Source organism: Mus caroli, unplaced genomic scaffold (assembly GCF_978045245.1).
Source record: "Mus caroli unplaced genomic scaffold, Mus_caroli_1 scaffold_4, whole genome shotgun sequence".
NCBI classification, from domain to species: domain Eukaryota; kingdom Metazoa; phylum Chordata; class Mammalia; order Rodentia; family Muridae; genus Mus; species Mus caroli.
Genome location: NW_028227259.1, coordinates 32890954 through 32904347, shown reverse-complemented (window position 1 = coordinate 32904347; position 13394 = coordinate 32890954). Strand labels below are relative to the sequence as shown.

Genomic DNA, 13394 nt, shown 5'->3' with positions numbered 1-13394 from the left:
TTTCCACTGCTAGGCAAATCTAGGTCCTGTCAAGCAGCCAGCCGATATTAACCATCATGTGGTTGGTCTCTTCCCCTCAGCTATCCCTCGGGGAGAGGTATCACCCGCACAGATGGAACCTGTAAATGGCAGCCGATGAAGACCACAGTCACTAATGAACTCACAGGATGCCATCACAATCAGAACTCTCCAGAGATGTCCTCTAACAGATGCCAGCGATTCTAGGCTGTAGGGAGCATATGTTTGTAAGAGACGCGCGCGCGCGCGCGCACACACACACACACACACACAATCAGAATGACTGAAGCTAGTGTGGCCAAGAAGCCACAGGTGTGGGAGTAGTGACAAATCAGTGAAGGAAATGTGCAGTCATATCTACTGTTTCCCAAGTTGCCTCGGGGCACATTTGCTTCACTAAGAAAAATATTAGGCAAAGTTGTGTTTAAAAGGTGACCATGACTCTAATGTGACATACTCCAGGAAGGCTTTGAATGACCCCATTCCACAAGGTGAAGCCCTCACTTCCTCTCCATTCTCGGCCTCCCAGTCGGTCCAGTTTGCAGACAGCCTTCTGTGCACTCTGGACCACAAGCCCTCTGCCTATTCTGGGTGGACTCTGCATTGGCACCTGGTGTAGCTGGTAGAGTCATGCTATGCTAACTGGAATTGCTGTCGTCTTTGAGATGGAGAAACTGGAGTATGAAAAAGCTTTTAGGGCTGCTCCATAGGACTTCCCTTCAGCATGTGCAGGGCTGTAAGAGGCTCCATGAAACTCACCCTTTAGAGAACCAGGGGACCCTTGAGGAGAGGGCTGCTAAGTACCACCGAACCTTACAGACAAAGATGAATTTGTGTCATTTTAAAGGAACATTAACTTTGGTTTTAATTTTTTTAGATATTTTCTTGCACTCAATATATGTATTTTTGAAGAATTTTCTAACTCAATATGGTTAAATATACATCAGAAAGGTGAGCGGAAACTGAGGAGAGAGAGGAAAAAGAAAGTACAGAGAAAACTAGGGCTGAAAAACAGGGAGCAATTAGGAGATGGGGAAGGCTCTTGGATGTCTGAGGTTACTCCACTGAGGGATTCTGAGGGATGCTATGCTGTGAACGTTTAGTACCTTCTCTCTTTAAACTTTCAAACCCATTTATTACATCTATCTATCTATCTATCTATCTATCTATCTATCTATCTATCTATCTATCATCTATCTATCCATCCACCCACCCATCCATCCACCCATCCATTATCTATCTATCTATCTATCTATCTATCTATCTATCTATCTATCTATCTATCTATTATTTAAGTAGAGAGGACATCCCCCCACCCCACCCCCGGAAGGGCATGTACTACAGCCCACAGAAGAGCAGTTTATCCTTTTCTACCATGTGTGTCCCAGGGATCAAACTCCAGTCGCCAGGCTGAGCAGTAGGAGCCCTTACCTGCTGAGCCATCCCACCAGCCCAAAGCCTGAAGACTCTTTTAGACAGGCCCCTGAGCTTCCAAGCCCTGTCAGTATTAGTTGGACAACTTGCCACGTCTTGAACACTAGATGCCCTGTGAAGATCTCAAGTGGAAAGCATCAGCAAGAGAGATCCATGTAGCAACCCCAGGCCAGTGATACCTGGATCAGGAGCCACTGAAATGGGGTCCCAAAGCCCACCTGAGTGAGGATGCAGAGTCACCCCTGGGGATAAGCCCCTGAGACCAGGAGGCAGGGACAAGATGGGGGACCCCTACCAAGAGTGAACTCCTTTTCCTACAAGCCCTTCCCGACAGAGCAGACTTCTGCTGTTCCTTGGATATCCCTCTACAGATATCCCTCTGCTACCTCTAGCCACTGACTAGAGCAGGGAGCAAGATGGTTGTCCTCTCACTGAAAACTACTCATCAACAGCGTCACCTCCTCCAGTTCTTTGTCCCCAGCCTGGGATGGGTAGGCTGGTGCCCTGACTCTTACAAGTTCCCTACCTAGCACAGAAGCCCCTGTGACCTCTCATTAGAGCTTCTCTAGTCACGGTCTCTCATTTCAGGACCAGCTGCCTGAAATTCAAAACTATGACCCAAGAACAGAGCACTAGAGCCTAGCATCCCAAGGGCACAAACAGTGCAGGACCAGGCATCAATGAATTGTTACTTCTGATGCTCCTATATAATAGCGGCCAGTCCTTGGGGACCTCCTTCAAATGCCTTATAGAAGCTGCTGCTCTCCAGACTGTGTGTGTGTGTGTGTGTGTGTAGTGTGTAGGTATACAGATGTGTTTGTGTTTATGTGTGGAAGCCTAGGGTCAACTTCAGTTGTCTTCCTTATTTATCTGACTTATTTATTTAAAGACGGGTCTCTTTAGCAAACTGGAGCTTCTCCATTCTGATAGCTCTGCTGCCGTTAAACTCCAGGGGTTCTCCTGTCTCCACCTTTCTGCCACCCCAGAGCTGGGTTAGAAGCCCTTGCCCCTGCACCGGTCTTTAACATAGACTCTGGAATCTAAACTCAGATCCTCAGGCTCCTGTGGCAGACACTTAACCTACTGAGGCATCTCCCTTGCCCTCGGCTGAGGCACAGCATAATTTATCCAGAGCAGTCGGGTCTGTCCTGTCCATGATCTCCAAGCCTTCTGAACATCCACAACCCCGGTGATTAGCTAGACAGAGCAAGAGACATCATGGATACTGCCCAAGAGACCAGTGCCCCATTCAAGCTCAGACCGTGAAGTTCCAGATCCCCATGAGAAGTGACCTGACCCCACACCTGCCCATCTGCATGCCCTCTGCAATCTGTTGGCTCTGAGTGGCACAGCTTGCTCTTCCCTGCCAAGTGGCAGGAGCTTCCATTCCAGGAGCTGGCAGGAGACACCTGAAGCCGGACAGGGTTTTATCTCAGAGCTGGTGCTGCTGAATAATGGATTCAGCGTGCGTTCCTGGGCTCCTGCGCGCACACACACACACACACACACACACACACACACACACACTACACACATGCTGGGCTGACAACCCAGAGGGGCGGGGCTGCCGGGGCTGCACAGCTCTGATGAGCTGAAGGAGCAGCTTGCTTTGGTTGCCTTGGTCTCTGTGGGCAGCAGCAGGAGGAGGCGGCAGCAGCCAGAGAAGAGGGAGGCGTGTGAGCCACACTCCACCAGCTAGCTTCTTCCCGCTGCTCTGGAACTGCCCAGGCTCTCCCCACCAGCATGGCCCTGATCGTCCACCTCAAGACTGTCTCAGAGCTCCGAGGCAGAGGTGACCGGATTGCCAAAGTCACTTTCCGAGGTAAGGTAGTCCCTGTCTCAGGAGGACGCCAGTTCTGCAAGCTGGCTCAGCCCATATTCTGTGAGCTGATAGGGATGGGAGAGGGTGAGGAGGAGGAATGGCAGTGTGGCTACAAGGCTTCTTAAGAGTGCCCACCTGTCCCTGGCCTGACCAGCCTTTAGGTTTCATGTGATCCCCGCTAGGCCAACATGCCAGGGTCCTGGCAGAGTACAGATTCTTGGCTTAATGAGGGGTCCATCCCTGTGGTCACACAGACCCAGGACTAAGGGCCCCAGCCCAGCACCTTCCTGGGACCCCTTTTCTACCAGCACTCCCAGACTGGCTTCTGTCTGCTGAATAGGAGTCTATGCCTGAAAAGACCAGAGTGACTGGTAGAAACCATGGCAGCCAGTGGTACTCTGCCCTCCAGTGTGGTGAGGATGCTGTTGGCTTTTCTAGACCTTCTGTTTCTAGACAGGGACATTACTCCGACCTTTCCTCTGTGGACTCTTCCTAGCCTTCTTCAGCTTGTATATTATGACCTATTGTGTACCAAATCTGGGGGGCTAGAAATGTGAAGATGAGAGTAAGGCAGGCCCTGTCCTAAAGAGCCACATCTGGTGGGGTAGGGGAAACAGTTAGCAGGCAGGCACAAGTTATGTGATGCCAAGCAGAAGGGGACCTGATTACCCTAACCAAGACTGGGAGCGAGCAGTCAGAGAAGGCTTCCAGGAGGAGGCAACGCTCAGCTGCTGGCTGAGAGATCAGCAGAGGGAGCAAGCAAAGGGAAGGATGGCGTGGGGGAATTGGGAACAGTGTTCCCCAAGGCTGGGAACAGAGCTGGAGAAAAGAGAAATGGAGGCTATGTGACCCGGAGCTCAGAGTGCATATAGAAGCTGGGCTCCAAAGAGCTGAGAAGCTGAAGCTGGACTTCGACCAGGGTATCTGGCAGCCCCTAAGGATCAAGTAGAGAGAAACACAGGTCGGGCTCATCTCTGTGCCCACCCACCCCTGCAAAATTCAGCCTGCCTAGCCGCTTTGACTAGGGTCAAGGTGCCACTCTCCCATGTGGTGTCATTCCCACCCCTCAGGGGTCATAGGGAGGGAACTATATAACCCAGGATGTACACTGTCCCTGCACATCTGCCAGGAGGGAGCTACGAGACAGGGCGAGTCAATAGACATCCCAGTGGGGGTCTCCAGGCGCCCTGTGTCACCCACTCAGGCCCTGGGCTCTCTGCCTGCAACCAGCTGTTCACAGAGCAGGTGGAAGTTCCAGCCATGTCTTCTGGCAGGAGCAAGGCAGGCAGAAGTGACCAAAGAGTGGGCTGGACCACTTACTGCATTGCCAGCCACCCCAGTGGCTGCTTTTTCTGCAGTAGCCTAGCTCTCTGTGTGCCACCTGCTGACTTGTGCTGGCTTTAGAACAAGTGCATCCCTGGGTTCCACACACAGCCCTGGGCCTGATTCTTAGCCCTAGGTTACTTGGTGGCTACAGTTGTAACACCACAGACCAGCCCAAGTAGGGCCTGTCTCCTTCCCAAAAAGAGAAACCAGGGTCCAGAGAGCCAACCAGTGAGTTAGTGAGGGATAGGGACAGTGGCCCAACTGTCATGGCTTCATCCTGGCCACCCAGTCCTGTAATCTCTTCTGTCTCCTCCAGGGCCCACAAGGAGTGGGCATCCTGAACATCAGAGACTCAGACTTTTTTTCTCTTCGCAGGGGGCAGTGTTAGGAAGTTGAACCCAGGCTCTCCCACATGCTACATAAGCTCTCCCCTGCTGAACCATGTGTGCACCTCCCCTTTCCAGCCTTCAGTTCACTCTATAGCCCAGGCATGCCTGGAGCACACACTCCTCCTGCCTCAGCCTCTACGGTAGCTGAGACTACGGGCCTGCCCACCAGGACCAGCTTTTACCTCTTCCTTCGAGCTGCCAGGGCAAACACCCAGGAATCAGGCTGTTTGTAACCCATGCTCTCCTCATAGTCAGAGGTAGAGCATCTGGGGCAAGAAGTGAGGGGCGGGCAGTAGCAACAAGAAAAACTGCAGTCAGATCTCCAAAGAGAGAATGCTCAGAAATATCCAGCAGGTGGTAACTATGGGCACCCCCAAAACACCAGCTAACATTGACATTTCAGAGGGAACTGACCAGCAGTGCATGCCTTCCTTACATCTACAGCCCACACTGCATTGGGGGTAAATTAGAAAATAGAGCTCCCCACCCCCATCTCTCCAAAACCCTCAAATGAGGCCTGCAGCAGATGGGGTGGCGGGCCGGCATGGGAGCTAAGGGTGAAGGAGAGAAAGGTCCTGCCCTGAGGAGCTACAGGGCAACAAAGAGGTATGGACTCCACCCTGCCTCACCGGGCATGGCCAGCCTGGGCCTCCCAGCAGCAAATCGGAAACAGTAGCCCCATTGCATGGAGGGGCCTCCAGCCTGCAGGAGCCGGCTCGGGAGCAGGTCAGGTGCAGGATGCTTGCTGGCTTCCAGTTTCTCTGCTCTTACTTCAACTCAAGTAATTGCCAGAGACACAGAGCACAGGGTGGGAGCTGTCTGTCTGCCTGTCTGTCTGTCTTCTGCCTTGTGCTCAGCCCCTGTGACCTCCCCACCCCTCTGCTGCCAGATCCCAGTGGTAGCTTGTCTCTCTACACTCCTCCCCTGAACGTTCTTGCCACAGCATAAGGCTGAGAATCCTCCAGACTTCCACTTATTCACCTGGCCTGCCTGCTGGTATGGAGGTCTTCTGTAGCGAGGCTTCCTGTGGGGGTTCATCTTTACACCCCTCCCCACACCCCAGCTTCCGTCCTACTACACTGAACACTAATTCCCAAGATGTCAAGGGCTTCCTGCCTGAGACTGTGTACTTCTTTGTTATAGAATGACCCCCATTCTCCGCCTTACAAATGTCCATCTTGTACACACTTCAAGGTTCATTAGTGTGCCACCTCCTCCAGGAAGTCTTCCCCTCCCTTCCACATCCCATAGTTTCCCTGTGGGCACAAGTCACACTCTGTGAACTGTGCTACCTCCTGAGAACCCTCAAGGTAGAGAGCGGATCTCAGCTGAGCTGCTAAGCAGCCACCATAAGACATTCCCTCGTTCTCTGAGGTCTCTAGACTTTTTGTGTATTTGTTGGTGTTTTGAGACAGGATCTCATGTAGCCCAGGCTGGCCTTGAACTCTCTGAAGCTGAGGATGACAGGACTACAAACACACAGTACCATGTACCACACTTTTCACTGTTGAATGGGCTTAACGTCTTCACTGTCACTTCTTCCCTGTCACTGCTTAGCTGTAACAGTAAATGTCGCCAGAACTTTGTGCTATAGAATATACCCAGATGAAAAGAGATCTCAGGAGCCAAGAGCTGAGAACCCCAGCTCTATCAGCCTTCCTCCTATCAGCCGCTAGCTCTGAGAAGCTTCAGGGACCAGGAGGAAGGCTGACTTCATCCTTCAGCAAATGTTGAGGGTGGTCCAACCCAGTCCATGTCACTCAGAGCCCCAGCAGTCAGGGAGTGCTTCCTGTAAGGGGAGGGAAGGTTGGCCTAGAGAAGCAACTCCTAGCTGGGTCTGGATGCCATCTCTGCATAAGTGGATACAGGACCCTTGAGGATGGGTTGTTGGAGACAAAGCTACTCTAGATGAGGGAGCTGAGTGGACTCCCAGCCAAAACAGCTGGGAAGCCAGCACCGTGGCTAGAGGCAGGGGGATGGGGGTGAGTGTGCCCTAAGGACAAGTGTACCCTAGAGGCCTTGTTTGCTTGTTGGTTGGTTCGTTTTGTGACTATGACTTCTTTTTGGAACCACCTTTGTCATCATCCCCAGTAAGGGAGTCAGACTATCCAAGGCCCCCATCCTCAGCATTTCCCTGACTGCCTAGGCCATCCTAGCACCTCTGCTCTTGGAGAATGGGGCAGGTGTTCCTCTTCTGAAGGCAGAAGACAGAGGGGCTCCCCGAGAACAGCAGCTGTAGTCCATGCTGGTGTGGGCACAGTGCTGTGCTTTTGACATAGCTACAAGGATTGCATCTCCAGCATCCTTCCATCCCTCCAACACACCTGGGGGACACCTGGGGGACACCTGGGGACACCTTCTTGCCTAAATCCCAGGGTGTCGAGAGATCCTCCTTTTCTTCCTCCTCCTTCCACCCTTCTCCCCTTCCTCTTCTCTTCTTCCCTCCTCCCCCTCCCCCCTCCTCTTCTTCCTCCCCCCTTCTTCCCCTTCTTTCCCTCCTCCTTCCCTTCCCCTCCTCCTCCCTCCTTCCCCCTCTTCCTCTTCCTCCTCCCCTCTTCCTCCTCCTCCTCTTCTTCTTCTTCCCCCCCTCTTTCCCCTGAGTAAGCCCAAGCAGATGCAGACCTGGTAGGGAGCAGATATTCCACCCAGAACGTTCCCTAGGCCCTTCTGCTTTGATACGAGAAGGTACTTTCATGCTATGAAAATGACTGTAAAATTATCTTCTGCTACAAAGGCACGCAGTGAGCACTGCTGGAAATGTCTGGAGAGAGCCAACCTGCAAAAGATTCCCCAGAGCAGGAAGCCTCGCTTATCACGTCCATCTCTACTGGCAACAAAAAAACTGCCTTCTCCTACCTACACCCACTCCATGGTCAGATAAAAAATATAATAAAAAACTTCAAATATATACAAGAGGAGGGAGCATAATCGCTTGCAGTTTCGACACCCTCGGCTCGCGGCCCATCGTGTTCATGATCCCCTTCTAATTCCCTCATGCCAATTATCCTGAAAAAAAAAATCCATCATTCCATCTAGAAAGATTCAAGTCATAGATAAAAAAAAAAAAACACATATATTTTACTGTTCCTTAAAACTGAGCAATTTCCAGGTACTCAGTCCACGTCAGGTTCCTTCGTCTCCTCGATGTTATACTGTTTTCCAGCTCAGGGAAAGCTTCCTTTAATCTGTCTTCTGAATCAAGTAGTTAATGATCCATCACCCAGTCTGTCATTTATCCACAAACAGTATTTGAGAACCATCCATGTGCCAAACATTGCTCTAGACCCTGGGGACCCTGAGGGGACAGCAAAGAGGCCCTCGAGGGGGAAGGACAGCCCTGACCCCATCACTGAACACGCAGAGAATTGCAGAGGAGAAGGCACAGGTGTCAGGGCAGAGCACCGCCAGGGAAACAGGATATTGGCAGCCCTGACAAGGCTGGACAGAGGCAGGAGGCAGCACCCATCCAGCCACCCTGCAGCCAGAATGGGTGGGGTCTGGGAGGGCTGTCAATGGAAGGGGGATATGCTGCCAGGAAGCTGACCCGAGTGCAGGTCCGAGAATCGCGGCAGGGACAAGCTTACAGAATAGACTAGTGTGGGGCTGGGAAGATGCCTCCATGGGCAAAGTGCTTGCCACACAAGAATTCAGAGCTCCAGAACTCCATGTTCATGGGATACAAGGTGGGCACAGTGGCTTGCCTGCAATTCCAGCCTGGGACAGCAGAGGCAGAGATCCCCAGAGCAAGCTAGACATGGAGAGTAGCCATATGGGTGAGCACTGGGCTTCACTAAAAGATTATCTCAATGACTACGGTGGGGCAGGGGGTACAGGATGAATCCTGGAAGCCTTTGGCCTCCACAAGCAAGCATAACGTGTGTTCACACTCATGCAGACTATACATGCATGTGCAAAAATGGAAAAAGAAAGAAAGGAATAGTGCAGTGTAGTGTGTGGAGGTGTGCCAGGGGTCTAGAAGCCATGTGGCGCCGAGGCTGGAAAACGCTTAACTGTGGACCCAGTGGGTCTTGGTGGCACACTGAAGCCTTCAAACTCTGTTGTGGATGTGAAGAGAATGTATGGGAGGTGTGTGCTAAGATCTGGTTCAGGAAGCTGGGCAGTGGTGGCACACAACTTTAATTCCAGCACTTGGGAGGCAGAGGCAGGCGGATTTCTGAGTCTGAGGCCAGCCTGGTCTACAGAATGAGTTCCAGGACAGCCAGGGCTATACAGAGAAACCCTGTCTTGAAAAAACCAATATATATATATATATATATATGTATATATATATATATATATATATATATATATATATATATATATATTTCAGAAAAGAGCATTCCATTTGATTCCAGACTGCAGAGAGGAAGCCGGGGCAGGTTATAACTAGATTGGAAAGGGAGGCCTGGTATTCAGAGGAGAGGCAGCTCAGAGACAGTAATTGAGAGGGTAGGAAAAGATGCCTCTGGATAGAAGGCAGGTGCGGCTTGTGGACACAGGGATTTGGATTTTGAGAAGCAGGGATCAATAAGCTCAAATAAAACTAAGCTCATCCCTGCCTTTGCCTCTCGGGTGACCCTGCCAGAATTCTGATGTGGAGTCCCAGGCAAAGACGGGTAAATAGTGTGAGGTAAAATGATCCTGGGGACAAATGCACTGCTCTGGGCAGTCAGTCCTCCTCTGGCCTCCTGAATGCTGACAGACACGGAGACATCAGGCCAAACTTCTGAAGCTGTGAGCATCCATGTGGGCACCCCCAGGACTGGAGCCTTGACCACTTCCAGAAGAGGGTGGTCAGTCAGCAACAGGGGTCACTGTGCAGCCTGAGGGCCCGTGATGATCCCACCCAAGCTTTCCCAGCTCTTTAAGTGATTCAGGGCACCCCATATGCCATTCCTCAAGAAGGTACACCACTTCCTAACACATAAAGAAAGACAGATGCCCTGGATTCGCCTGTCTTAGGGTTCCTATTACTGTAACGAAACACCATGACCAAAAAGCAAGTTGGGGAGGAAAGGGTTTATTTGGTTTACACTTCCACATTGCTGTTCATCACCCAAAGAAGTCAGGATGGGAACTCACACAGGGCAGGAAGCTGGAAGCAGGAGCTGATGCAGAGGCCATGGAAGGTGCTGCTTACTGGCTTCTTCCCCATGGCTTGCTTTCTTATAGAACCTGGGACCGTCACCCAAGGACTGGTTCCACCCTCAGTGGGCTGGGCCCTCTCCCATTGATCACTAATTAAGAAAATGACTTCCAGCCAGACCTTACAGAGGCAGTATCTCAATTAAGGTTTCCCTTTGTTCAGATACCTCTAGCTTGTGTCAAGTTGACACAAAGCAGCCACCACATCCTCTAAGGATGCTCTATTCTCAGACGGTTCAGTCTTGGTCAAATGTTCAGTTCCACCTCAGGGAGCAACAAACATCACGATAGCAAGGAGGCATGCCATCCTATACTACACAGGAAAAGGTAGTCACACTGCCGTGAAGATGGCTGGCTCTCACGTGGATCCGTGTTTCACAGTTCTAGAAAAACCTCCTTCCACAGAATATCCTGTGATACTCCTGCCCATTAGTGCTTCCATCTTAATTATTATTATTTTATTTGTGTGTGTGTGTTTTGTTTGGGTGTAACTCTATGTCTCACATGCACATCTCGTACCTGCTGAGGCCAGAAGAGGGTTTCAGATGCGGTAGAACTGGAGTTACAGTACAGATGGTTGTGAGCCACCATGTGGATGCTGGGAATTGAACCCACATCCTCTGGAAGAGCAGCTGGTGAACCTAACCACTAAGCCATCTCTCCAGCCCCTGTCTTTTTTTTTTTTTTTTTTTAATGTGAAAGTTTAGGATAAAATCAGCATTGTTCTTGTAACGATGCTTTTACTCCATTTGAGAAAATGAACTGTCATTCCCCCTTCATGCCTTATTATATTCATAGTACCTGGCACAGACTGAGTTCCCTGCACAGCGTGTGGCTTGCTGGGGTTGCAGGCACCTCTGTCTGCCTCTGTATTGGGAGAACCTATCTCCCAGCATCTGCTAGCCCTGGCCTGGCCCCCAAGGCAACATTTCCTCCTTCTCTGCCTCCATGATCCTGTCTAAAAAGTGAGACCCAATGACCTTGGCACGCAGGAGAAGGTTTGAGCTGAGTCAGAGAAGTAGGGTTCAATAAGTTCAACTGTGGCTTAAGATCCTTGCCCGATGCCACCTCTCCAGTGAGCCTGTCTGAGTCTGACTTGTTGAGTGTTAGCACAGTGAGGAGGGAGAAATGGAAATGACCCTTTGCTTAGGGAGATTTGGAGCCCCAGGAAATCTCCATCCAGTCCCTGAGCCCAGCTCTGTGAGGGGCTGGATTTTAGGACAGGGTTTTAGGAGCCTGAGACTGTGATCTTGTGAGGAGGGCAGCTGATTTTGAGTTGAATTTCTTTGTTGTACTGTGCCATTACCTGTCAATAAGAAAGAGAAGAGCACTCTGTATCGGCAAATGATGGGTTATTGCCAAAGGAAATTGACAACAAGCAGACAAGAGAATCATTAGGGAGATGGGTGACCTGACACATCCCTCCTCCGCCGTCACCCTAACAGGGTTTTCTGAGGTATCAAGCCTCTGACTGAAGAACGCACACTTGTCTTAAATATCCACGGTGCTGTCATTGTGACAAGCAATATGCTGCAGGGCTTGGGTGCCCCTACATGTCAGAAGGCTGACACCCGGGCCTGGGAGGTGGACCAGCATGCTTGGCAACCTGAGTTGTACCACAGAACCCACACAGAGACAGAAGGAGAAAATCAACTCCATAATGTCCTCCACATGTGTGAGTGGCATGTGCAACCACATACACACATCACATATGCACATTGATATGAAAAACTTAATAGATTGACATCCTGAACACTCCCAGGGAGGTCCAACCTTTTGAAAATGGGATATTGTCATCTACAAATGTGTGCCGTATTCATAGCTAATGTGGAGCCCAAAAGGCCCAGGGGCCTCAGGTTGGGCACATTAACACAGGGTGTGGTCTTTGGCCATAATGAAATTCATTATGAAATCAATAGTATTACTATATCTTTTAAAGCTCAGAATATTTGACAATTAAATAATGGTCTTCTTTCTAACCTGTGGACCAAGAGCACCAATGAGACATTAGGCAGCATCAGTCAGTGGCTGGGGCTGAAACGAGTGGTGGGACTTGCGCCTGGTGTGCACACAGCTCTGGGTTTGACCCTGGCCTCCTCCCCGCAAGCTCGAATTTTGCCAAAGCAGAGAAGGGTGCTGGATAAAGTATGCGCTACACACACATGAGGACTGAAGCTCAGATCCCAAGCACCCACTTAAAAGCCAGGCAGCCCTGGAGACCACCTGTAACCTCAGCACTCAGGATGTAGAGACATCCTGATTTCCTTGGAATCCCTGGGAAAGCTGGCTAGCAGAGTAGCTGAATGGGATCAGCAAGCTCAGGTTCCAGGATAGGCCCTGAATCCTCACATAAAGTGGAGAACAAATGAGGAAGTCACCAACCTCTGGCCTACACACACAAACCCTCATACATATACAGTCACACATACTCACACACACACACATTCAAACATACATGCACACATGCATGCATGCACATAGACACTCAGACACACACACATTCACAATAGATTTGCACACATATGCACATATGTACACATACACATACTTACATACACGCACACATACACTTAGATACACTCACGCACACTCACATGTATACATACACAGACACTCACACATAATCACACTCACATGCATACATACATTCACACATACACTCACACATTAACACACATGCATACACATACTCACAAACACTCACACATGCATTCACAAACACACTCATACACTCATGCACTCATACACACACACATACACACACACACACACACATACTTGTGTGTCCAATGGCTCTCATAAGCACAGATATAAAATCCCTTAACAAAATATCAGCCCACAGAGAAGTAATAAATAAAGACAGTACATCATGACACACAAGTTTTATCCCAGAAAAGCAAAGTTCTTTTTAAAATTATAAAACAGAAGCATTTTTACTATGTAAGCAGAATAAATGAGAAAAGATGCATGGCTCTACCTACAGTTACATAAAAATTATTAGACAAAATTCAATACCATCTCAGCAAAGTATGAATAGAGAAACTTGTTAATCAGATAAAGGACTACCCAAACTATCCAGCTAACATACAGTTACTCACTAATCCTGAACGTTAAGATCACAGGTGAACAAAGTCGCTTCCGATGAGCTCTGTTCGTTACTAAGTGACGTTCTAACCAGTGCAATAAGACAGGAAAAACAAAACTCACACAGCTTGGGAAGGAAGAAGGGACATTGGCATTTTTCATGAAGACCTTACTGG

General features: G+C 49.9%; 1 protein-coding gene across 1 annotated transcript in view; it reads left to right on the top strand.

The window, feature by feature from the left end:
* Positions 1-3129: 3129 nt before the first annotated feature.
* Positions 3130-13394, top strand: part of Otof (otoferlin) — a 94210-nt gene continuing 83945 nt past the window's right edge. The window contains exon 1 of the mRNA XM_021161691.3: positions 3130-3274. Within this exon, the coding sequence (XP_021017350.1) occupies positions 3196-3274 (79 nt within the window). The 5' untranslated portion in view covers positions 3130-3195. The remainder of the gene's footprint in view (positions 3275-13394) is intronic.